This window comes from Arachis ipaensis, chromosome B7 (assembly GCF_059453495.1).
Source record: "Arachis ipaensis isolate K30076 ecotype BB chromosome B7, ASM5945349v1, whole genome shotgun sequence".
Taxonomy (NCBI): Eukaryota; Viridiplantae; Streptophyta; class Magnoliopsida; order Fabales; family Fabaceae; genus Arachis; species Arachis ipaensis.
Genome location: NC_142442.1, coordinates 27,234,247 through 27,261,555, shown reverse-complemented (window position 1 = coordinate 27,261,555; position 27,309 = coordinate 27,234,247). Strand labels below are relative to the sequence as shown.

At 35.0% G+C, this 27,309-nt stretch overlaps 2 protein-coding genes across 2 annotated transcripts; one reads left to right on the top strand and one right to left on the bottom strand.

Moving 5' to 3' along the window:
* Positions 1–15: 15 nt before the first annotated feature.
* Positions 16–3,563, top strand: LOC107606985 (uncharacterized). The gene is made up of 2 exons (XM_016308980.1): positions 16–520; positions 3,310–3,563. The coding sequence occupies exons 1-2, from the start codon at positions 16–18 to the stop codon at positions 3,561–3,563; spliced, it is 759 nt and encodes a 252-aa protein (XP_016164466.1).
* A 7,615-nt stretch (positions 3,564–11,178) lies between these two features.
* LOC107608976 (uncharacterized) lies at positions 11,179–16,611 on the bottom strand. The gene is made up of 10 exons (XM_016310784.3): positions 16,148–16,611; positions 15,950–16,011; positions 14,110–14,785; positions 13,319–13,935; positions 13,150–13,215; positions 12,546–12,690; positions 12,243–12,461; positions 11,881–12,073; positions 11,589–11,784; positions 11,179–11,491 (listed from the first exon to the last, which is right to left on the bottom strand). The coding sequence occupies exons 3-10, from the start codon at positions 14,647–14,649 to the stop codon at positions 11,374–11,376; spliced, it is 2,094 nt and encodes a 697-aa protein (XP_016166270.1). The 5' UTR covers positions 14,650–14,785; positions 15,950–16,011; positions 16,148–16,611; the 3' UTR covers positions 11,179–11,373.
* Positions 16,612–27,309: the final 10,698 nt, after the last annotated feature.

Sequence of the window (27,309 nt, the reverse complement as noted above, 5' to 3'; positions counted from 1 at the left end):
TCTTACAAGCCGAACATGGCTTTTGCAGGTAAGGTTGTTGTACTAGGTGGTGACTTTCGACATATTCTTCCAGTCATACCGATGGGATCACGTCAAGATATTGTTCAAGCTTCCATTAATTCATCTTACCTCTGGGATCATTGCTCAGTCTTTAATTTAACAAGGAATATGCGTTTAGCATCTTCTGATATTTCCGAAGATAATAGTGAAGTTAACGAATTTGCCAAGTGGCTTATCCAGATTGGTGATGGATTCACCGGTGATTCTACAGATGGTGAATCAAAAGTTTTAATTCCGGATGACATGCTCATAAATGATACTGAAGATGGTTTTACAGAGTTGGTACATTTTGTCTATCCAAATATTGTTTCTAACTTGAACCACACTGATTACTTCAAGAAACGTTCGATTCTTGCTCCCACATTAGAAGTTGTAAATGAGGTGAACAACAGTATTATGAGTCGACTACCTGGAGAACAGAAAGTTTATCTTAGTTCTGATTCTCTATGTGTTGAAGAAGGTAATATGGAGTCTGAGTTAGACACATTTTCACCTGATGTTTTGTGTAACACCCTAATTACCATAAGCCTTACCTCGCGTCGTAAAGCAAAGATTAATCAAAGGTTATGACAGTTCTAAGCTCATACATATAATATATAGAAAGAAATAATATATTCTAGAAGCTCGATGAAAGATATAGCTCAAGTAGGCAAACAATTAATTCAAGTAGGCAATTAGACATGTTATACAAATAGGCAAACAATTACAAGTCGGAAAAGCATACAAACAAATAGAAGATGCACATGATGAATGTCTGTCCTATTGACTGTGATATCAAATTGTCGGTTCAACTGCCAACCCGACACATCTCCATGGAGATGTCGCCCTTCGGAATCATCATTGGGATCCCCCGAGATATGGTGCTCGGAACACTGTCCAGGATTTTGTGCCTGCACACTCTATTGATTCGAAGGGATGCGAGCGGGATACTCTTGCCACGGACCTCACATCTCAACGCAAATGGGACGAACCACCGCCCTTACGCCACCGCCGCTACCTCGACAGGCGGGATCCCACCGCCGTCCTTGCCGGGCGCATAGCGTCTCAACAATCTTAGTATAAAACAATATTTTCAGTATATCATGGATTCATCATTTCATTCCGATTCCTTGACTCATCTCAACCATTGACAATTCAACATTTCCATTCCGAACACAGTAGTTCGTCACTTTCTCAATTTACTTTCAATAATCATCAATTCATTACTCTTCCTTCTCTCTCGACCAAATCCATCCTCAGTACACCAGAAACCTAAGCCTCCGTTCGCTAACCTTTCGAAATAACTACCAATTAATTCCACTTAAGACTTTTTCCATATTTTGATATCCAAAAATAAGCCCAACAATCTTAAAAAGGTGTCACAGAAGTTTACAAGCTCGTTGGAAAGGTGAAATAGTTGAAAACAAAGTTTTAATTGGAAAACAGGGCATGTGCGTACGCACAGGGGTGTGCGTGCGCATGCCCAGGGAGATTTTAAAATGTGTGCGTACGCACAGATACCAAATTTTGCAATTCTGTTCGCTTGCACAAGGCATGCTAGCGCCCCCAACAGAACGCACCTTCCAACGTGTGAGTGCGCACAGGTTGTAATACTTCATTGGTTATGTGCGTGCACAGGTTGTGCTAGCGCTCTCAACAGAAGGCTTTTCCCTGTGTGTGCATATGCACAAGGTTGTGCATGCGCACACAAACCAGAAATCACAAAATTCTGCAATGTTGCAGAATTTCAGATTTTGACACCAAACTTTCCACAATCATATCTTTTTCTACCAAATTCGGATTTTCACAAAATTTAAACCATTTTAAAGCTTGTTCAATCCCCCTTTCATTTGATATAAAATACATTGAAGTATGGTAGTTCAAGATATGATTCATGGAAGTTCACCAAAATTTCAATCTTACCAAAAGTTCACAAAATCTCAATTTTCCACAATACTCAACAAAATCAAACTAAAGTCCTTCCAACTCCAATTTACATCAAAATCTACCCTTTATGTCACATTCCACCAATTTATACCAAGTTTTCCTTCACATTACATCATTCTCAACCATCAAACATCAAGTATATAATCACTAAAATCAAACCTCCACCAACACATTCACCAATCATCATTCTATCACTTTCAATCTTCATCATCAATTCTCATTCATGCTTTATATCAACAATCAACAATATACATTCATTCAAATTCATCATACATCATGCTTCAACCTCATTATTTAACAACACTAATAATATCAATTCATCATACATCATCAACCAACCAATATCAACAACCATATCAATCCAAAACCTATCCTATGGGTCTTTAGTCTAAGTGTCCAGAAATATTATATACTACATAGAAAAAACCAAAACCATACCTTGGCCGATTCCCAATATGCACAAAAGCCCAAGATTGAGTACAAATCAAGCTTCTACAATTCCTCAAGCCACCAAATCCACTTCTAAGCTATTCAAATCACCAACATTCTTCATACAACACCAATTCAAGCTCACCTAATATTGATTGAGTCTAAACCCAATAGGAATCAAGTGCTAAAGTGTACCTAAACACCTAAAAATACAAGATTTCACTCAAACCAAAATCCCCAAACTCGAAATTCTTAGGGCAGTAAACTGGACAAAGATAAGTTAAAAGCTTACCACAATACCAAACTAGAAGTGACGGGCTCGACAAGAGCTTTGCGTAGTAACTGACGGCATGCAAATCGGAGCTCTGTAGCTCAAGTTATAAGAGAAAGAAGGAGAAGATGAATAGTGAATGAAACCCTCCCCTCTCCTCTCTTCACTTCAACGTTGTTGCTGCTTGTGTTGTGTTAAAGTGGCTGAATTGGCCACTTAAGGGACTTATATAATGTTGGACTTGGGTCCAACTTGGGCCCGGTCCAACCTGTTAGCGTTTTTAGCTCGTTGGGTCAAACCTTTAAAATTAGTGTCTAGTTTTCAATTTTAAATATTTTTCTAAAGTTTTCTACTGTTTTTAATTATTTTCACATAGTACCGGACAGAGTTAAGTCGGTACTGCCGGTTAATTTACCGGTATGCGTTTTTACGCAATTTTTCGAAGAAAATAACATTTTCCAACTTAGAAAAATCTAATGAGTCCAAAAATCATATTTATATTTTCCAATTAATATTCTAAAATTTTGGACCTATTCTGGGCAATTAATGTATTATTATTTTACGTTAATTAATCGGTTAATTAATTCGCGATTCTTACATTTTGAATGCGATTAATTGTTCAGGGTTACCTCTACACCAAATATGCTTGAAGGAAGGTGTACCAGTTATGTTGCTTCGGAACATTGATCAGTCTAATGGGTTGTGCAATGGCACGAAAATACAGGTTCGTCATTTAGGTAATCATGTAATTGAGTACATTATATTGACGGGGGACCAGACAGGCCGAGTTGTGCTCATTCCATGCATGGACATGATACCAAATAATGACACACTCCCTTTTAGGTTCAGAAGCAGACAATTCCCTTTGATTGTTTAATTCGCAATGACTATAAATAAGGCGCAAGGACAGACTTTGGGTGTTGTTGGGCTATTTTTGTCGATCCCCATTTTTACACGTGGACAACTGTATATTGCACTATCTCGAGTAAAATCAAAGAAATGCCTTAGAGTGCTGATTCAGAATAATGGTACCATGCCCAAGGATAGTACAATAAATGTAGTACTCAGGGAGATTTTTAACAATATTTCTTGATGTCATTTCAAGTAGTTTTACATTTTTTATGTGATACTGTTGTGTTTCAAGCTATGTTAGATGTTTTTAAATTGATTTCATGTAATTCCTTCCATATATTTGGTTTAAAATTATGTTGTTTTGTATGTAACTTTTTCCGTGCGTAGCACGGGTCCTTTCACTAGTATTTTAGTGAAAAGAGAGGTCTAATTGGTAAATAGAAAATTTTGATTATTTTTAAATATATGAAAAGATTACATAAAATTATGATTTTTGAACGCAGTAGGTAATAGTCATATGAATTTGATTTGTGCAATGAGTAGAAACGACAATGCGTAAGATAGTTAGATGAGATATATTTAAGTTCTACTCTAATTATTTGTGGATTTAAACATTTTAATTTGAATTTTACCTATGCTTTAAATTTTTCAACCTAACCATAGTCGACCTAGTTAGAATAAAATAATTTTTTTTTCTCTCAAACATAATATTTAGTATTTTCATATTTTTATAATATCAAATATTATTTATATATTATTAGCCAATTGAACTATTAGTCTGGTGACACTAAATATTTGTAAAAAAAATGAAATTGAATTCAAACTTTCTTGTTATTTATTATATGTATATATATTTTTATGAACATATACATTATATATTAAAGTACAGGTTGGTCGGGTAAGTTGGTCTGGCACCTGAACTCGACATTATCTACTGTATATTGGGTTACAAATCCACTTCAAATGTGAGTGGGACTAACCGTCCTAATAACGAGTGAGAGTAAGATGAGAAATTTATATAGGTTAGAAGTATTTTACGTGTGCAACAAATGAAAGTGAGAAGATGCATTTATATGTGGTGAAGTGGACCAAAATCGAGTGCGTGCGTGTCAATCGAAGTGGGTGGCAAATCGGGTAAGGCTCTGACAAAGTGATGCGGATCGGGATAGCTTTGGACAAATTGTACCATATTAACATGCAGATTGGGGTGGTATTAACTGCAACATATCGAGATTGGCATCCGAACTGTGTACCACTTGCAAAAAAAAAAGAATTTTAGAAATATTTTTTGTTTCATTTTAGAAAAAATTCTTAATTTTGATCCATTGACAATATAAAGTATTTTGCATAGTCATTTAATAATATCTATTTGTTTAGATGATCATTCACGCATTGATCATTGAAAGTAATTATTTTTGCTGATCTAATGATACGTAATTAGATGGACGTGTAAAATTAAAATTAAAGTGCTATATAGTGACATCTCTAGTGATCTTAACAAAAGAGAGACTAAAGTGCCTAAGTCAGAATATCCAATAAGATGGCAATAGTTGGAATGTTAGAGGGACGACCAGAATTGTTAACCCGAAAAAGCACGGTGAAAGGCCGAATGAAGGCGTGGTAAATGATTAGGATCACAAAACAAAAGTAATTAACAAGTGGAAGACGTTACTAATTGATGTGAGTGAAATCACTAAAAATTGCAATATGAAGGGAATGAATTTAGGGCAAAATTGATCGAGAATTTGTAGATGTTACTATTCAAAACTCAGAACTGTTAAGTATTGTATTGGGAGTTTAGTACTCAAGAACTAAAGTTTTGACTGTGACAGTAGGTGGAGAATAGGAAGGCAGGTGAAAACTTGGTGACAGAGTAAGTGTAGGAGAGGAGCAAGCGGGTGGGAAGCCGCGTTGACGAAATGAACTTCAACGACTGGCGACAATACTCCTTCTAGAAGGAATAAAATTAACCTTATTCTTTTTTTTTTCCAAACCCAAACACACTTGAGTTTTCACTATTTTTTCCCCATGTAGTTCTGACCCACACCCCAACAATCAGCCTCTTTGTCTCAAATTTCCAAAACTAGCCTCGTGGTAACAATTAAGAATTTACCACTTGTTACATTAAGAGTTATTCCATTGTCAGCTTCACCACTTTATCCTCCTTGCCGCATATCTATTCTCTACTCGCTGATCAACCATACATCATCAAAAATCAACTTTTTTATGTATTCATTTAACCAATACAATATATTTAACTAAATCTCAAATTAATAACTGTTAATGTGAAATTGCATTAGCAGAAATCTATTGATTATTTAAACTATGAGTAAACTACTATTGTACCAATGAAAGTGCTACACGATTATAAATCTATTTATAAAACAACGAAATTGAAGTTGTACCCATAAAAGATCGGCTCTATACCACAAAACTATCTAACCCTAAAAAACTATCCAAAGTAGCCCGGCCCTCACCTTAACATTAACTGTGATGTCATCATCACCACCACTTTCTCAGTCTCACAATTCTATCTTTCCACCATCACTAACACCTTCTCCTTCTTCATCTCTAACTGCAGTCGTATAACCCCGCAATCACCAACATCTTGTCGCTTAACAACAACAAAATGTAACAACATTCAATTTTATATTTTTTATTTTTTTAAAAGAGAAAAAAAGAGATTAGGCAAAGAAAGAAGAGGAAAGAGGGTAAGAGAGAGGGCTGTGTGGTGGGAGGAAGGAGTTGGAGAGAAGATTTGATATGGAGAAGGAAGAGGACAATGGTTGTGGCATTTGGAGGTGATGGCGGTGACGACGTTGTTGAGTTGTGGGAGAAGAAGGGCGGTGTTGAATATCCAACCCTAACGAATCCGAAGCGCAATGTTAGGTTGAAGCTCTTGAATCTCTTGAGATGGCGGCTTTGGATGTAGATACAGAAACTGTCAGAGCTTCGACTTTATACGATAGATTTGATAAGACGAGTCACCGCTTCTTCCGCCGTAAGGAGGCTGGCAAGAGAGGATGTTAAGGTTAGATTGAAACTCGCTATGCTTGGAGCGATTTTCCAACTCAGTGCCACTGCCGTGTTATCATTATTTTTTCCAATTCAAGCACTAACAAATCTATCTCACTGTCTTAGTCCTCCTCTGCATTCAAATTTTTATTGAATTTGAAACTATTTTTGTTTTTATTGTTGTTCTTGTTATTAAATTTACTTTTAAATTTGAATATAGAACTATTTTTGTTTTTATTATTGTTATTGTTGTTATTAAATCTTTTTCTGAATTTGATGTTGTATTTGGTGGTGGTGGTGGTGATGGTTTAAAGTGTGGGTGGCGAGTGAGAATTCAACGGTGACAGAGAGAGAAAGAGAGTGAGGATAATGGAAGTAGTGGTGGAGAGAAGGGTAATTTAAAAATTTTGGATAATTTTTTAGAATTTAGATAATTTTATCGTATATAGCTAATTTTTTATGGTTATAACTTTAATAATTCCACTACGTTACTGACAGCATTTCTGCCAACTCTTGTTTATAATTGTGTTTAATGGAAGTGTCTTTGTGGATATGTCTAATAAAAATGTCTTTTTTATGGCTGTGTCTAATAAAAGTGTCTTTATAGATGTTATTTTCTGGATGTGTCTCCTTATACATGTGTTTTTTTTTTGGTGACTGAAATAAATTAAACAAAGAAAAACAAAAGAAACAAAACAAGGAACTGCTTAAATAGATGGACAGTCCCGTTTAAGACTACTCTTAAACTCCTCCCAAGGTGAAAGAATCTCCACATGCGAAAGTTGTAACTTCATCGCCATCTTTGCCATAGTATCTGCCACCGTGTTTGCATCTCTCATAATCAAACGAAAGTCAACACGCCAATTCCAATGCATGATATCTCTTATTTTGAGCACCAGTGGATCAATAAACCCAAAACCATCTTGAGTAACAAGATTAAATGCTTCCACACAATCCGTCTCACAAATAACATCTCGTTGACCCACATCCCAAGCTAAGAGATATCCTCTCCAAATAGCAAACAATTCTCCTTGAAGAATACTATTACTCTCAATCATTTCCAAACACCCCCTTTACCAGCTCCCATTACAATCTCTAATAACACAAGCAAAACCAACACTATCACCCGAACCAAAATAACTAGCATCACAATTAATCTTAAAAGTACCAATGGATGGGGGATTCCAAAAACCATTTAGAGTAGAGGGAAGGGACATACGTTGTAATTCAAAAATATTTCTAAGCTCCTTTTCTGAAGTTAATGCCAGACAAATGACTTTTTCCGGAGGCCAAGTTTCATGGGGATTAAAGATGTCGTTATTCCTTGCTCGCCATATCCACCAAAGTCCCGAAAAGAACTTGAACGGGTGCTCTCTGCTATGATACAAGAACCAGTTCTTCAAATCCAAAGGATGACAAGTAATATCCAACCTTTGCCAGACAAGCTGAGCTTTTGGACAATCCCGAATACAATGTATAACCGATTCCTGACTAGAAAGACATCTTGGACACCTATCCGATGACGACATCCCTCTTCTAAAGCGAAAACTTGCAGTAGGAAGAGCCTCCTTAAGACACAACCAAGCCAAAAACTTATGCTTTTCCGGAACAAGCTGACGCCAAAGCCAAAGCCAATTCTCCCTCTCCTCCCAACCAAACAGCTGCTTACACAACCACAAGTAACCATTGCGTGAGTCATAGACTTTGGCAGCAGACCCACTCCAATACCAACCCACTTCCGGACCTGCTTGTTCATCTGGATTGTAAGAGAGAATATTATCTTTCAGATTTTGAGATAAAGGAGAATAAAGAGTATCCAAATGCCACCTACCAACCGACCAAATATCCTGTATCCGGAGATTCGAATCAGAAATGTGGACATAATCCATCTCATTAGATAACCGTCCTTCTCTCCTCTAGCTAGAAAACCAAAAATTCTGGTTCAAATCTCCAATACACCAAGCAAACCCATCCTTCAACACTTTCCAAGCCTTGCAAAGACACCTCCAAATGGGAGAGTCCTTGTTCTTAGGATAACTAAAACAGTCATATAGAGATGATCGGTATTTGGCATCCAATAATTGGACCCATAGCTTGTTTGGCTGCTGGAAAAAAGTCCAAACTAGCTTTCCAAGAAGAGCAATATTTACACAATAAGGATCTCTAATCCCCAAACCTCCATATTTTTTTGGAGTAACCAGTACCTTCCAACTAACAAGATTCAATCCTCTTCCATCAACTTGTCCTTTCCAAAGAAAATTCCTCATCATAGACTCCAATTTACTAATGATTCCTTTGGGAAAAATAGAGACCTGCATCTGGTACGTGGGAAGACCTGCATCAACTTGTCCTTATACATGTGTTTAAAATATAATAATTAATTATTATTGATAATAAATTAACAGATAGTATATTGGTACCCTATACTTTTTCTAATTTTAATTTCATTGTTTCGACAATAAATTTGTCCGCATTTAAAATTTTGTGAGTATAAATTCTAGTTTATTAAGAAATTAATTAAAACTACATTTAAACTCTTGGATTTTCTTGTAGGCTCTTTAAAGTAAGTGATTATTTATGTTGTACACTTCAGTTTACAAATTCAATGCACTTTCTCATAGAGAATTTTAGAATTTTTTACTCAAAAGTAAACCAATTTTTTAAAAAAATTTGCTAATATTAGTAGAAGTAGAAGCATATAACAAAATCATATTATCCCTTTGGAGCTAAAAAGACAAACATTATCTCAAGTAATTGGGTGTAAAATTGACAAAATCTGAATATATATTAAATACTTTAAAATACGAAATAAAAAAAAAAGAGTTGAACGATATCTTTAGAGTAAATACTCAAATGGGTGATGTGGAATAATGTTAACTTGTTAAGTTGGTTGGTAAGTGTATGTCACACTAGTCATGTTAGATTTTTGTTTTTTGAAATACTTAAACCACTAGTCATTTACAATCTATTAAATCTAAAAAAAAACCCTAGTGGTGAATTTAACTATTTTAAAGTTCTGAATAAATTCAAAGCACATCTCAATAACAAAAAAAAAAATATTATATTTATGAAAATAAATAAAAAATAAACGTGACATAATTTTATATTTATGTGTAAGTATTAGTATTTATTTTTACTAATATAATCATTAAAATTAATTTTAAATGTTAAATATTAATAGTTTATTTTTATCAGAACGAAATTATTTTTTATTATTTTAAAAAAATTGAATTAAAAAGAGTAAAAATGTGTGTTGATTGAAATTTAAATAATGATATATATTGTTAATTAAAAAGAAAATTGAACACAATGAGTAATAGCGGTCCTTGAGGTGTTAACATGGATAGCAAAAGAAAGAAAATGATTTTGTAGATACCTTAGACATAATAATTAACCATAGCTATTATAGAACGAAGTCCCCTACAGATAAATATCTCTATATATACTCTTTCCAGAAGCTAATAATATTTACTTAGTATCTGTATTCCCAAATTCACTGAAGAAGTCTCCTCATATTATTCCAACTTTGAAAGTACTCTACATAATTATTGAATTTATTTAATGCATAATTATAATTAGAACACGCATTATTACTATCTGCAGAGCATGAGAAGATAGACTATGCATTATGATCCAATCTCTTTAGTTCCCTGCAACTTTTCCTCAGCCAATAATTAAACACAAGCAAGTTGATGATGAATTATTTACTGTCGTGAGGATTTTATCATAGACGAGTACTGTTCAATTGTATGAAAACCATTACTTCCTGTCAGATTTATTTCCAAGTTGATAAGATATAATGGTATCATCGTTCGAGACGTTACGTACCTCTAATAATTCCATAAATCATATATTTAAATTCTCTAACATACTTGTGATATATATGCAATAAAGTATATCTTTGATCTTTGATAATACGAACATTGATAAAAATTGAAAAAAGATATAAAAAAAATCTTTTTTACAATAAAAAATTATAAAAACAAATGTACATAAAAAAAAATTATGTATAATGGTTGCTCGTATAAAGAAATTACTTAGACGTTCTTTGGTATCCTATCAAGCGTAGATCTGCTACTTTTTTTTTAATAAATATCAGGCATACGTAAAAAAAATTAACGTACAAATTAATTATTCGTATAAAATATATATTAAAATATAAAATATATATTAAAATACATGAAACAACACATCTGATTTTCAATTTGCACATACTATTTTGTTTTTCTTTTTTCCTTTTAGTTTATTAATCTTTTATAACATGATTAAAAATATATAAAATTAATATATTCACCTGAGCAATACACATTACACACAGCCAAAAGAAAACGAGGGCGACGAATTGCAACTCATTCGTTATATGTATATTGTATGGTTTGGCTAGAAAACGAGACGCAGAACATTCTGAACTCGTATAATATTAATATTCCTGGTCTTTGTGACCAAATCTTCCAAAACGGTCGGAATAGAAATGGCGATGAAACTCAATTAAAAAAATAAAAAATAAAAAGCTGCCTTGTTGGTTTCTTCGTCTCTAAGCACAACCAACTCTTGATCCTTTTACCTCAAACCACAATCGCTCCTAATGATTTGCACATAATCAGTTCATAATCTGCCAAACTAGGTACAAGCAAATTTGGTTTTGTAGATTAACATTTGTCGGCCTTGGATGAAACAGTGAATGTTATAAAGACGTAACTGGGCTAAGTTGTAGTCACCATAACTGTATTCAACAGTTTCGATTTTAACAATAACCCATCCGTAATCACTTGAACACATATATATACATGTGACAAACAAGACAAAAGATGAAAATATTGTTAGTTGTCACCAGAAGACAATTTTTGCTTCTTCTTCCACTGGTATGCAGCTTCTAAGATCTTAAGATTAGTCGTCTGAATTTCTTCAGGGAACAAATAGTCGATGAATTCTTCAATTCTGCCAAATCAAAAGAATCGAGTTAATATGAAATCTAATAAAGGCTTTTATAACCAGAATGGCAAAAATAGGATATTGAAAGTAACAAAATACAAACCTGGCAGAACCATCTTCAGTAGTAACTTGTCTTCTCTTCTTCAGCTTCTTCGGCAGCTTAGACTGGACTAAGCTAACATCACCAAGCTCCCCAGAAGAAGCCTCCATGTTGAGCCATTTCTCCAATAGCATTGCCCTTTCTTCCTTCAGTTCCGGAGCTGACGATCGGAAATAGTTAAGAGCTTCCTCAAACACCCCTGATTTAAGCACGAAACAGAAGTAGAGTGAATCAGGATATCATTCCACTTCAGATCAAAGAATAAACAAACAACAAAAGCATCGGGATCACATACTTCTAGCACGCTGAAGGCATTCCCTCTTTTGCTCTTCTTCTGTCAAGTCTAAACTGTTCTGATCTATTGCCGTTGCCTCGAATTCTGCATAGCTTATCCATACCTTCAAGTGCTTTGTTCTATTAAGAAGCCTTTCATAAAGCACTCTTGCTCTCTCAAATTCGCCTTCTGCAGTCTCAAAGTCAATATATGCCTGTTTTGAAATCACAAATTGATAGACAGGTTAGCACAAATATGCATGTAGCATATTAGAAAAATTATGCATTACATAAGATGTCATAATACATAAGAGAAAAGAAATGATGAAAGAATGAGATCACAAGAATGGTTAGGCATTGATTGGTGCAAGGCAATAAATGTACCTTCCACAATAGCTCAGGCATATCCAATGCTGGCTGCGCGATTGCAAGCTCGAATATTGCTCTAGCTCGATCAGTCTCAGATAAAGATCTCTCCAATTCTGCATACTTGCTCCAAGCATAGCAATTTTCAGGCGACCACTCCAGATACTTTTCATATAGTTTTCTGCATCTATCTATGTTACCAAGCTGCAGTTCTATCTCTATATACTTCTTGAAAATCTGTTGTCCAGAGAGCAGGGCTGTGTAAGATAACCATGCTTCAATAAAAAGACATCATTGCATTTACATCAAAATATGTATTACCTTGTCTTTTGGAGCCTTTCCAATGGCATTTCCTAATATCTGTCGAGCACCCTTGAGATTCAGCTGACGTATTTCAAACTGGGCTGCTAGAAGCCATATCTTTGCAAATGAAAACTTACTGTGTGGTATCAAGTTGAGACACTCCCTATAAGAAAGCCAGCCACAAAGAGGAGCAGCAGTGTCAATATACAATACAAAATATCAACATTGGAGTTGGCTTCAATACCACAGATGTGATATTCATTCATAATTATTGAAATTGCAGTGCTATGACCATTATCCAAATCAAATCACTATATGTTAGACAAGGTTATGCTATATCATAAAGCTAATTACCATGGCGACTCCAACCAATCAATTTGATAGGGTTCAAAATTGAATCTATTTGAGTTTACGGTATCTCGAAGCACATAAGATACTTTAAATGCAGATGTATATTGGTATAGGACAAGGAGGGTGAAACTTTTATGCAAGAATTTGTGTTTAACATTACTACTACTATAAAAAGAATACAATAAAAATTATGATTTAAAAACAAAACCGTAAGAAATTTTAGAAGAATTCCAAAATTAATTTCTGAACTTCAGTAATACAAGGCACAAACCTGTATACATCTCTTGTTCGATCCACATCTTCAGCATCAAGCTCTTCGTAGAGTGCATAATTAATCCTAAGTAACACAGACAAATGGCAAATATTAGGGGCAAATGAAAAAAAGTAAAAATCCTGAATATAAACATATTAAGGAATAAAGGTATTAAAATCAAGCATACCACAAATAGATGTATCGCTGCCAGAATCGCTTCTCCTCTGCGGGAGGAACATTTGCTATAGCTCTCTCATAAACCTCCCTGATCCTTTCCTTGTTGCCCACACTCTCCTCCAATCGTATATAGTCAAACCATGAATCATAGTTCAACGGATTTTTCCTTACTTCATCTTCATACTGAAACCTTCTTTTGCCAACAATAGCATCCTCAATCCCTTCCCTATCACCATACTGCTTCTCAAATGCCACAAACTTACGGTACAAGTCTTCTGCCCTCCCCTTGGGGATATGATCAAGGGCAAACTTATATATACACCTTGCACGCTCAGTCTCCTTACATCTCTCCTCAAACTCGGCAAAAGCAACAAACAGCTGCTCAGCTTCCTCATCATCAGCAAGCTTCTCCACTGCTCTCTCATAAACATTCCTAGCCTTTGCCACCTCCCCATTTTTCATCTCAAACTTGGCATACCGAATCCACGCCCCAACCCTAGGGTGGCACTGCACAAAACGCTCGAATATCCCCCTAGCTCGCTCAATTTCGTTATACCTAAGCTCAAACTTGATGTAAGAGAGCCATCCCTGCTGATCAGGCATCCACTTCATCCACCGCTCAAAAACCTGCCAATGTGAAAAGTCAAGTTACTTACACTTTCATATAATCAGTTATATTTGTTAGCTATTTATCTGTTTCAACTTATGCAGCAGTAGTATTAGAGAGATATAAAGCTTGATGTTAGATAAACTGTAATCCATGTGTGAGTAATTTATTCAGTTTGCTCACTCATAGAATACCTGCCTGGCGCCAGCGACATTGCCGAGCATCTCCTCCATATGTATATACTTGTACCATAACTGGTCAACCCTCGGGAGGAGGGTGACAGCGCGGTCCCACACATTGCGTGCATGGTTGATGAACTTGTTCTTCATCTCCACCTCTGCATACTTGAGCCAAAGGGTGTGGTTCTTGTAGTCAACTTCCAGTGCTCTCTCCCAAACGGAGCGTGCTCGCTTGAAGTCCTTCTGAGACTCTTCCCACTGTGCATACTTAATCCACACGCCAATGTTCCATCTCACACGCCGAATTAGGTCCTCAAACTCTTTGCGCTTGCGGAGGCGGTACTCGCCAAGCTCAGTGGGGTCGGTGATCTTCTGCTTTGGCGGGCGGATCTCAGCCTCTTGCCGCTCCCGAGCCTCCCGTAGAATCTGCTCCGCTGTGATTTGAATTGGAGCAGGTGTCTTGTTCTTGACCCTCGTTGGCCGTGGAAGCTTCACCTCAGTGTCCTTCCGCGTGAGGTAACCCAACGTTGGGTCTGATTCTTTTGACAAAGACATCGCCCCAGTTGAAGGGTGCAGTAAAACAAAGGATTTTGTTGTTAGAAAATGGCGGTTGCGGAATTTGAAGCGTTGGTTTAGTCAGCTACAATTTCTTTGTCCAGCTGCTTTGGACTTCACATGTCCTATGTTCCAGCTGCATTATAAATTACAAATTGAAAGTTGAATTCAGCAACATCACATAACAAATGCTAAGTTGAGTTCTTGTTTTACATTATCTTGATGATGTGCCCGGTTCCCAAAACATCAGTATGTGGTGAGGGCAAATTCTAACTAATTACTTAACATTAGAATAATTTTAAACAAATGCTATATCAAATTATCAACTTTGAACTTCACAAAAATTAACTAGCAAATAAGGAAAAATAACAAGGTTTTGTACCTATCTGGCTAGAACAGCAACAGTCGAGAGAGAAAGAGCAGAGCGGATAAGGTTTTGTTTAGAAATCCCTTTGTATCATAATCTATATCTCAACCTCTCTTCCTTTTCTATTTTATTTTTAACTCATTTTCTTCTCAACATCACTATTAGTTTGTAATTCAAATTGGTTCCAAAGAGATCCCAGAGATTGTATTTCTTCTACTTCTCAACTTTTTCAATTATGAAAAATAATAATGTTCTGTGTGATATTATAAATTAATGACTGCAGACCATCATCAGCAAGAAACTTATTACATTGTGTTTAATGAAGATGGATTAGTGAACATAAATGGCAAGCAAAATAGAAGTAAACTAAGGCCTTCATCCTTCCATTCGTGTTTTAATTAAATTCAAATGACAAGCAAATCAGAAGCAAATTAAGGTTTGAGAATGTTAATTAGTTCATTCTTTCATAAAGCAGCAGGGTTTAGTCACAAAGATTAAAAAGCACTCGCTGAATCGATAAAAGTTTAATCACACACTGTATTTTCATCTCATAAGGAGGCAAAACCAGAACTAATCTAATAACATAAATAGATGAACAATTAAATTTTAAAATTGACCTAATCCATATTCTTAACAGATCAATATTCAATAATCAATTACTCAGAAATCAAGATATCGAGAGGCACAGAAAAGTAGCAGAAAAATCACACCATCAATCCCAATTCAGTTAGGGAAATTCTAATGCCAAAGTTCTATCATTTCGAAAATGACACGAAACACCATACGAAATACCATAGTTTAAAAATAAATAAATTCAATTTCCAGAGGAAGAAAAAAAAAAGAGTATTTGGATAAAATAAAACAGGAGACACAAATTTAGGTTCTAGAAAGAGAAAGAACAACTAATAGAAGATGAAGAACGAGAACGAATACCTAAGTTTCTGGGTGTTCGTTGCGGTGCCGGCAGCAGAGTTTGCAGGCGACGGCGGAGGCTGCTGGTGGATAGAAATTTTAACAAAAGCAAAAATAAACAAAGACAGAAAAATCAGCAACCCAGGATCAGATATCAGCAACTCAGAATCAGTAAAATTAACAAAATAAGAAAACATAAATTGAAGCAGCTTTGCTTACGCCGGCGAGGGAGGAAGGGAAGGGACGGCCAGGGAGAAAGGAGAGTGAACTCGGACAGAGAGAGGGGGCCTCGAAGACAGGATTGACGCGAGAGAGAGAGAGGGGGCTCGACGAAGAGGACAGAGACACGAGTTCAGGGAGGCCGATGACGACGAGGAAAGAGGCGGGCTTGACGACGAGGAAAGAGGCGGCGACGCCAATAGCAGCTCCGAGCAGACCTGGCGACGCGAGAAGGGATCCAGGAGAAGAGGATCGATCTGAGGAGAAGATTTCGGCAACGGCGGCGGTGGGCGCTGGCTGGGCTGGAGCTCAGAGAGAGAGAGAGAGTGGCGGCTAGGGTTCCGGTTGAAAGAGAGAGAGGGTGGGGGGTTATGTAATCTGGATTCCGTTTGACGCCGTTTTGATTCTGAATGGAAGAATCGGGCCTTTAAAAAATTGGGTTTTAATTTGGTTTTTTGTAGAATAATTTTGGGGTTAATCGATCGGTTTTTGTTAATTTAGTTGAACCGACTGATTCGGTTTGATTTTCAAAATCTTGGTAAAAAAAATTATTTGTTTGTATTTGTAATTTTTAAGGTTTATTTATAGAGATAGGATATTAATAAAGGAACATAAAAATATAAAATTATATTTGACAAATAAGATATAAATAGAAAAATATTGTGTCTAATAATATTAAATTAGTGTATTTTGTGTTTATCTTAACAGAAAAGACACAGAAAAATTAATAAAACACAACTTGTTTTTTATTTTTTTCTTTTATTATTCTGGTTAATTTTTCATAATTATATTTTTTATTATTATATTTTTCTTCTCAAATTTTTTGAATAAAAAAAATGAGAATAAATTAGATTTTTATAATTTATTTTAGTTTATTACCAAATAGAATACAAGAATACAAAATTTTGTTTCTTTGTCATTTGTGTCTTATTCTCAGTGTCTTGTCTTATTCTGTTCTAAAAAACAAGCGCAACATAAAAGTCAATAAAATTTTAAAGAGTTAAATTTTGATACACCAACAATTAAAATATTTTACAGTAATTATCCAAATCATCAGTCCCCAAAAATTTTAAAAATGGACATTTTAGTCTTCAAGAAAAATTAATACACAGAATTCCCAAAATTTTACTCCGACAGACAAATCAGTCTCCCAGCAGAGTAATTACCCAGATCAGTCTCTAAGGATTTTAAAAACCGACATTTTAGTCCCAAAAAAAATTAATATACAGATCAATTCCCAACGTTTTTCTCCATTAGACATAACAGTCCTCCATCCAAAAAAATAAAATAAAATTATTATTATTAATTGCACAATAATACTGTACGATAATTTTTTTGTATTTTTTTGACAAAAATAATGATGAATTTATTCATTAGATTCTTATGTATGTATTCTAATATAAAAAAAATATATATACACACATAGTCACTCAATAATAATAATAATAATAATAATAATAATAATAATAATAATAATAATAATAATAATAATAATAATAATAATCAATAAAATTATTAGAGATTTTTCTACAAAAAATTCAAGGTTGAAACTATTTGATATTTTTGAATTTAATATAATCAAAAGATGTCCTACTTTAAAAAAATATGTCTGTATTAAAAGAAAATATTTTAATTTGGATTTGAAAGCATCATTATTCATCTTACTTGTTTCTAATGAAAAGAGTGTATTAATATGCTAGTGTCGTCGTCCACATGCACAAAGCTAAGTTAATAATGATGTTTTGAAATCCAAATTAAAATATTTTCTTTTAATACAAACATATTTTCTAAAATAGGACATCTTTTGATTATATTAAATACAAAAATATCAAATAGTTTTAATTTTGAATTTTTTGTAGAATAATTTTTAATAATTTTATTGATTATTATTATTATTATTATTATTATTATTATTATTGAAATATATATATATATATATATATATATATATATATACTTTTTATATTAAAATATATATACATAAGAATCTAATGAATAAATTTATCATTATTTTTATCCAAAAAAAACAAAAAAATTATGGTATAATATTATTGTGCAATTAATAATAATAATAATAATAATAATAATAATTTTATCTTATTTTTTTTGGATGGAGAACTGTTAAAAAACGTTGGGGATTGATCTGTATATTAATTTTTTTTTGGGACTAAAATGTCCGTTTTTAAAATCCTTGGGGACTGATATGAATAATTACTCTGCCGAAAAATGAACTGCGGACTGATTTGTTCATCGGAGTAAGATTTTGGGGATTGATTTGTGTATTAATTTTTCTTGGGGACTGAAATGTCCATTTTTAAAATCTCTGGGACTGATTTGGGTAATTACTCAATATTTTATATAGTCGTGCAATTATATTTATCGTTTTGGTATTTTGGATGACCATTTATGCAACCAATGTGAAAAGTAATTATTTTTGCTGAAGTTATATTGCGTAATTAAATGCATGTATAAAACTATTTTACACTGAAAGTGCATTGAAATTAAATTCTACTTTTAAAAGGATTTAAAGAGGAATATTTTAAAGATGCAAAAAAAAAGACAAATATTTTAAAAAGATGATTTGAGTTTATTAAAATTAAAAAATTTAATATAATCTCATATATTAATAAATATTTAAAATTATAGTTATATTTATGTCTATTATAATTTTTTTTTAAAAGACTATTTTACTAAACATAGTTGTTTCGAGGGTTACCTGAAACGGATAGATTTGGGCCTAAATATAAGGTCCAAACTCCTTTTGTGTAGCGTTCGACGTCTTCTGGTGGTGTCAATGTCTTCTAAGGTTCATCCAGGTTTAGAATGGGTAGATATTTCCATCCTTTCAGTTGTTCTTGTAGTTGATAATGAATATGTAGAAACGTTCTGTAGGCAACATAGACTTTGTAGGACCGCAGAAGATGAGAGGAAGTATGAATTAGTGGTCTCCGACCCATAAGATAGGATTTGCTTTTCCAGACTTACTAACTCAGAAAGTAATTTTCTTTTCATATACGACTGCCTGTTTACTAGGCTCGGGATTACACTTTCTTTTTCTGATTTTGAGATCGAGATCCTTGGTATATGTAAAGTAGCTCCCTCTCAACTCCACCTGAACTCATGGGATTTTATGAAAGTTTACCAACTCATAAGTCAGGAGCTTGACTTTCCTTTGTCTTCAAAAATGTTTCTTTATTTGTTCTAACTCACTAAGCCTTTAAGATCGAAAAAACAACAATGGCTCTCTTTTCGAGCTATTCAAGATCGAAAATTTTTTTCTATCTTTGATAAATCTTTTCATGACTTCAAGAACTACTATTTTAAGGTTCAGGCTGTTGAGGATGCCCGACCTTTTTTTCTTAATGATAGGGACGAACTCCCCTTTAGGCTGTACCAGAAGAGGGCTCCACTGTTACTAAATATAATATTGAGGATTTGGATGAGGTAAAGGAGACTATAGTGGTCTTTTTCCAGAAGTGTTAGGGTCAAGCTTCGAACCTTAACATAAAGAAGTTCTTGATAGGCAATCCAAGCTATGTCTGTACCGAATTAGGTAGTTAGCTTTTCTTTTGTGGATACTTCCTTTATGTGTTGTTGGATTATCTAACTTGGATCTCTCTGGTTTTGCTTTTTGTAGAAAAAATGACCAGTGGTTTAGAAACTCTACAAAGAGTTCGGCAGGCCAAGAAGAACACGGTTGATCGGGCCATCCAGCTGAAGGAAACCGGCAAGTCGGGTGATACCTCCTCTCCTTCCAAGTTGGATTCCTCCTCCTCTCAATCAGGAAGAATTGTCCTTCTGTCTCCTCCACCTTTGAACACGAAATCTTTGCCTCAAAAAGTTCCCCCGGTGCCTCCCTTTTTCGATCAAGGTTCTCGGAAGTGAAAAGCTTCTTCTTCCAATCTCAACAGTGTCCATAACAAAGACTTCAACGCCATTTCTTTTTGTGAGGAGCACAACCTTCATTATAGTCATATAAGTATGAATGATGTTTTTCTTAAAAAACATTTAAAAGTGCTTGCTCGGGGAGGTATCCGGATTGCAGGGGTGTGCTCTGCCCTCTTAAAACAATTGGAGGTAACTCCACTTGGATCTATTCAAAAGGAAGTGACCGATCTCCGAGCCGAGGTTACTTCCCTTCGAGAGATCAAGTCGCAATTGGTGGTTGAGAAAGGAGTTCTTTCATCCGACCTATCAAGACTTCGTGAGAGGGTAAAGAAATCCAAGGCTGTTTGTGCCATGGCCGAGGGGTTGCAGAAAAAGGCCGAGGAGAGTTATACCCTATCTTCGGGAAGAAGCTGGATATGAAGGAGGACTTAGCTAAGGTGAGAGAGCAGTACGTTATTCTGGAGGAGTCGGTGGTTGCGAGAATGGATGAGCTGACAGAGAACCTGAAGGCTCAATTCTGAGTTCTAGCTTCTGAGGTCGACCTTTCTCCCATTGACCCTGACAAGGTCGTGATTGATGGAAAGATTGTTTAGCTTGAGGCCGAGTCCACTCCTGCCGAGAACCCAAAGACCACCGGAGGTACCCGAGCTAAAGAGACACTTATAGACTCTTTTATCCCAACTTCCAAGGCTCCTCCTTCTATTCAAGTTGATGGACCGGGCCCTATGGTTACTGATGAGCAAGATCTTCCTCCTTCTTAGCTTTTCTTTTGTATTTGATGGTCCTGTCCGTGGGTCTTTTGAACATTTTATTTTGTAATAGTTGTTTTCTAAGTACTCTTGCTTATGAAATTTTGCCCCTTTGGGGGCCTTTAAAATGTCTTATAATTTGCTTGCCACACTTGTTTATAAGTTTTTTTTGTAACTTTTACTTTACTTGCATGTTGTGCTTTTGTTTGTTTTTTGTGATTTTTCAAATACCACTTGACAAAATTTTTATCATATGAGGATGCTATCCTTTTTATAAGAGTCGATGAGGACTTTCTTTTACAACTTGATTGGTCGAGTTGTTTTATCACGTTGGATACCTTGTTTGGATATTTTGAACGATCTATTATAAATTCGGATACTATTTTGCTTTCTTGATGTCGAGACTTAGATTCGACCTTAATAGGTCAGTCTTGTTTTATCAAGTTACTTTTGTGATTCGTTTTAGGCTTGCCTCTTTTGCTAACTTATTTTTGTACAAGTAGCTTTATGAGGTCACGCCACGATCTGCTTATATAACTTCTTACACAAATTTGGACCTTTTTGTTTTATCTTGCCGACCATCTAGGTCGAACAATGATTTTCGTGCTTTATCGAGGTTAAATCGGTGCATATAGTAGAACAATCAATTTGTAGAAAATGGGATAAATGACGAATTAACATTAATGAAAAATGATTTACAGAAGCTATTTTGCTACGAAGAGTTTTTCTATCTTTAACCCCTAGCCCTTAATATGATGCCTCGTTAAAACCTCCTTCAGGAAAATCCTTCTCGGGAAAAAACCATGAAGTCGGAAAAAAGAGTACACTAGGGAGTAAGGTGCACTTTTAGCTGTAGTATCTCTTCGTGTTGGATGCATGCCACGACCTAGGGAGCTCGTTCCCTTGTAGGTCAGACACTTTGTAGTAACCTTTTTTCTAAGACTTCAATGATCTTGTAAGATCCTTTCCAATTTGCAGCCAACTTTCCTTTGCCCGACTTCTGTACTCTGATGTCATTTCTAATTAGTATGAGGTCGTTCATGGTGAAGCTTCTTCTGATGACTTTCTTGTTGTACCTTGTGGACATCCTTTGTTTCAACGCTTCTTCCATTATCCGAGCTTGTTCTTGGATTTCTAGGAGGAGTTCGAACTCTTCTTTTTAGTTTGAATGTTTTCTACTTCATTGTAGAACCTTATCCTTGGGCTTTCTTCATTTACTTCAATAGGGATCATGGCTTCTATGTCATAAGCAAGTCGTGTAAGAACCAAAATTAATCGACCGCTTAGATAAAATAAAATAATAAATTAATTGTCCGAAATGGGTTCGAAAATTTGGAAGTGCTAATTAGAAAATATAAAGGTGAGATTTGGATTCAGTAGATTTTTCCAAGTGGAAAAATGTAATTTTCTGTGAAAAATTTGCGTAAAAACACGTATTGGTAAAATAGCTGACAATACTGACTTAAGTCTGTCTGGTACTGCATGAGAGAAAATAAAATAGTAGAAAAACTTAGGAAAATATTTAGAATTGAAAACTGGGCACTAATTCTAAAGGTTTTGGCCTAAAGTTGGGTCAAATGAACAAAAAACACTAAGTGGGTTAGACTGGGCCTAAGTTGGGCCCAAGCCCAACATATATATGCTTCATTAGTGACCCAATCAGCTCATTTAACACACTCAATTCAGAAATTGAGAGGGAGGAGCACGCTGGTTTGAGAAGAGAAGAAGGAAACCCCATTTCACTATTCATCTTCATCCTTTTTTGCTTGTAACTTGAGCTACGGTGCTCCAATTCGCGTGCTATTTTCGGCCACGCAAAGCTTTCGTCGAGTTCATCATTTCTAGCCCAACAAAGTAGGTGAGAAGTCAAAACTCGTGCTCTAGTTCTCTGCCCTATGCATTTCCACATTTTAGGTTTTGTTTTTGAGTAAGTTTCATGATTTTTGTTGTCTACGTGCCAACCAATAGTGGACAATTGTTGGGTTTTATCCTAATCTGCTGTGAGTAAGGTAAGATACCTCTTAACCCTGTGATTTAGTGAAATTGTGAACCCTAGTTGCTTATTGTGATGAATTATATGATGTTAGCTTGAGCATTGGTGTTTGTTGGAGTTGTTTCGGTAATTTGGAGCTTTTGGATTTGAGTTTCGGTGGTTGAAGTTTTGTGGAAGCTTGGTTGGAATCAAGTTGGTGTTTTGAGCGTGTTGGAAATCGGCTAAAGTATGGTTTTCGGTTTTCTTTATGTAACATGTAATGTTTCATGAAATTTAGGCCAATGAACCTTAGGATAAATTTGAATTGTTGGTGATTTATGATGATTAATGGTGTTGTTGATGTTTGATGTTGAAGGTGAATATGTATTTTTATGGTTGATGTTGATGACAAGTTGTGATAATTGTGGGTTTTATGATGTTGAAGGTGAATATGTATTATTATGGTTGATGTTGATGACAAGTGGTGAATTGAATAATATTTAGGTGTGAAAATGGTTGAGAAGGTGAATTGGTAAGGAATGGAGCATATATATGGGATTGTGGTTGTTAAATGGTATGTTTTGGTATGGATTATATTATGTTTTGAAATTGGTTTGATTTGATGTTTTGGGAAACTAGAGAGCCTTGTATATTTTTATAAAACCTTGTTTTTGAAAAATTATGGCAAGGCATAACTTGGTCTCCGGACCCTCATTTTGGATGAAACTTGATTTAGATGAAAGTTGGGTCCGAGAGTTTTATGACGTTTGAAGAACAAGCAAAAAATGTTTTAAAATGAAAAAGTTATGTGCATTTGAAATTCGGCATAAAAATATGAATTCTGCAGCTTTCAAAAATTTTCTAAGTTATTATGAGCATGCATACGCGGAACAGTGCACACCACGCGGATATTGGCCACTGCCAAGTGATCTTGCGTACGCGGGCACTGACTTGCGTATGCGGAAGCATTGATTTTGAGGCATGCGTACGCGACTTGTAACATTTGACATGGGGATTTAAAGTGAACCCACAGAGTCTATGTTGGTCATCTCCTTTCTTCTCTTGTTGGAAAGAATGGAAGTCAGAGGTGTTATACAACAAGCAACGACTAAAGAAGCATGTTCATGGATTATCTTGCTGAGGATTGTATTTCATGTTTAAAGTGCTTATTTTCTCCAAATGTCCCAATTGAGTTGGAGGCAAATAATTCATTAGAGACCGCCGGACAAACATGTATGGCTAATTTAACTCTAGCAAAAATGCATAGGATGAGGGATGTATTGCTGTAATGAGTTAAAGAAAGTCTAGATAATATTTGCCTAAGAGTTTTGGGTGATTTGACGATGAATGCCATTTGGATGGATTACCAAAGAAATCATTCAGAATTTTTCATAAAATGTCACATTCTTGCCTGCTGTCGAGTCCAAATAATGATGTCGTACACCATGTACCAGCTGGAGGGATGCAACAACTACAAGGAGGAAGGCTAATAAATCAACAGGAATAAGAGAAACTTAAATATGTTTCCAAGGAACTAGATGACGCAGAGCGTCTGAAGACACTAACAATGTCCTTTGGAAGAGACTCTATGCCTACAACAGGCGTTATTGTAGATTTTTTTCACCAAAAAGTTCGGTCATGTCGTCGACAAAGTGACACTTCATACTCGGAAGGACAAAGATGCTGGCGATTATGCTTTTGTTCTTTCTAGTGATGCATCAATTCCGTGCATCATTATGAAAGATAAGAATGTTGTTGAAGATAGGCTAAATGGAAAGAATATTTGGATTAGATGGTGGACTAGAACGCACGTACGCTATAGCTAATAATATTTGGATTAGATGGTGGAAAGAATATTTGGATTTGATGGTGCATCCACGTTCTTTTTGTAAAATTTTGGCCTCCTAATTTCAATAAATGTTCCTATCGCATGACATTAATTTCGGAAACTTCCACTGTAAACATTAAAGAAGAATATTAAAAAAAAGTATTTACTCACTTCATTTAAAGAGTATAAATTATTCTTATCAATTTCAATTCTCTTGTGACATCATCCATCGGTAGACTACTTTCATTGACATTATGCATTTGTTGTAAAAAAACAACACAAGTAAGAGAATTAGTGACATAGTTTCAATAAGCATAGCGATTCAAAACCAAACACAAAATGCAATCATGATCTCACCAACCATGCTATCTTTACACTTTTCACTCGTATTTTTTGCCTCATATTTCCTTGATCCACCATTTTTTAAACCTTGCATGAACATTAAATAGAACTTATGTATATTTTTTTTTAATAATGGTTCACATATTTAGAATAATAACCTCTATATTATAAACACTAACTGTTACCTATGATTTTGGTCATAATAATTCTTCAGACTTAACAATGGAACATTTGGTAGATTTAACAAAGTTTTTTCTGAAGAAGGTGTTATAGGATTTTATATTTAAATATCATTGTAAATAAAAAACAAGTGATGTTTGAAAATGTTTTGAGTATTATGAACTAACTTAAAAGCCATTCATCTGTTGAGTGAAGTCAATCATGGTTGATGCATTCTCTATTGTTGTCTAGAAAAAATTAGCTTAGCCAGTCTTTTGCAATAGATAAGGGCATCACTTGTAGTAATGGCCATATTTGTAGCAATTAAAGCATACTCTTTTTTTCCTCCACAAAGACCTATGGGAAGGGGCTCATTTACTCTTAATAATAAAAAGATCATTAATGCCTTCTACGTTTGAATTGCAAATGAATAATTAGCTTCACAATTTTTGAATGAATTTCTTCAAAGTAAACATCTTTTTTACATACAAGATCACAGAGCTAATTGCAATTGGATGCTAATGTACCCATTCAAAACTTTAAAACCCTCTCAACATCATCCTTATCATACATTCTTGTACAACTAAATTCATTCTTTGCATTCTTAGTCTACCTTTTATAGATTAAAGACTCTGGAAATTCAAGAAGGTTCTCATACTTCATGGTATAGAAAATGTGGCTACAAGGAATGCCAAGCATGAAAATAGATTATTACATCTATGTAGTTCCACCAATCGATCTTTTATCAGGTCTCCTAAAGCAGTCATACTAAATTTAACCTTGTCCCTAACAGTAGACAATAACTTGATATTTAATGCCCCATCCTTCTGAATCGTGTTACGTATTTACTTAAAAATGTTACGAGTGAAACAATTTGTTGCAAATCTTTCATGAACTTCTAAGAAAGTAATCATCATGAGCTTAGAGCATTGAGATTTAAAGTCAGCTACTAATTCATTGTTTCTATATTCATTTAATTTCCTATCTAGGTTACGCAGGAAGTCAATTAGTCTATTCTTGTGGTTAACATAAAATCTAATTAGAGAGTTTATACCTTCACACTGTGACGTTGTTCTAATGTACCTAAAAAACCTTTTCCTTAGGAAACAATATGCCCACATCATTCGAGTTTCATAAGTTTTTACCATTCATGTACTGTGTTAACCCGTTACCCTAAACCTTACCTATAGTCGTAAAGCGAAGAATAACAAAGTGTCACGACAATTCTAAAGCTCATACAGTAGTAAATATAGAAGGAAATACTAATACTAGAAGCCTGATGAAGAATTATAGCCCAAGGACACAGAAATAGAGATACAATGCGTGAAACGTTCCTCATGATAACAAAAGGTGTAAAGACACAAGATACAACATAGAACATAATACCATAATGATCATATATATATATAAAAGTATGATAGTCAAAAGAACTCTAGTCGTAGCCCGCGGAGTTTAGGCCAACTAGTTACAAACAGACAAAACATAGTTTTTATGTTAAAACAGCTTATACAACTTATCTCTCAAGTAAACCTCTAAGGTAATAAAGTATAAAATACAAAAGTGGGAGAATAACTACAACAAAAGTAAAGTAAAATAAAGCATAAGAAAGATCATCCTCTGCTCTGTCACCATATCCACAAACTCACCGAGGTGGGTTGCGACCTGCATCTGAAAAACAACAACATATGGTATGAGAACCGGAGGTTCTCAGTCTGGTAACAGTGTCTAATATGTAAGATATAAGGTTTTGGGATGCCAAATGCAATCCTAGAACTTCACATCAAATACAGATATTCAAGTTTAATAGAATAAATAACTTAAACCATAAACTATAAACAGGGTTATCTAAACTTAGGAGATTTCTAACTAATACCAAGCACACCGATATATCCCACAGTCTTCGCTAGCCTACCCTCCACACGATCCCATTGCTGCCGCCTACTTGACCTCCTCAGCACCAGACAATCAAAAGTATATGCAAACAAGTAATACACAGGTAATATTCATGTATCGCAAGTAATTCAAGAAGCAAGTAGGCATATTATATATTTAGGCAGACGACAAGTAATCAAAGCAAACAAGCACATAAGAGATGCATATGATGAATGTCTATCCTATTTGGCTCGTAATATCAGTTGTCGGTTCAAAATGCCAACCCGACACATCCTCGGGATGTCGCCTCTTTGCCATGCCAGGGATATAGTGCCCTGCTCACTCTCAACTC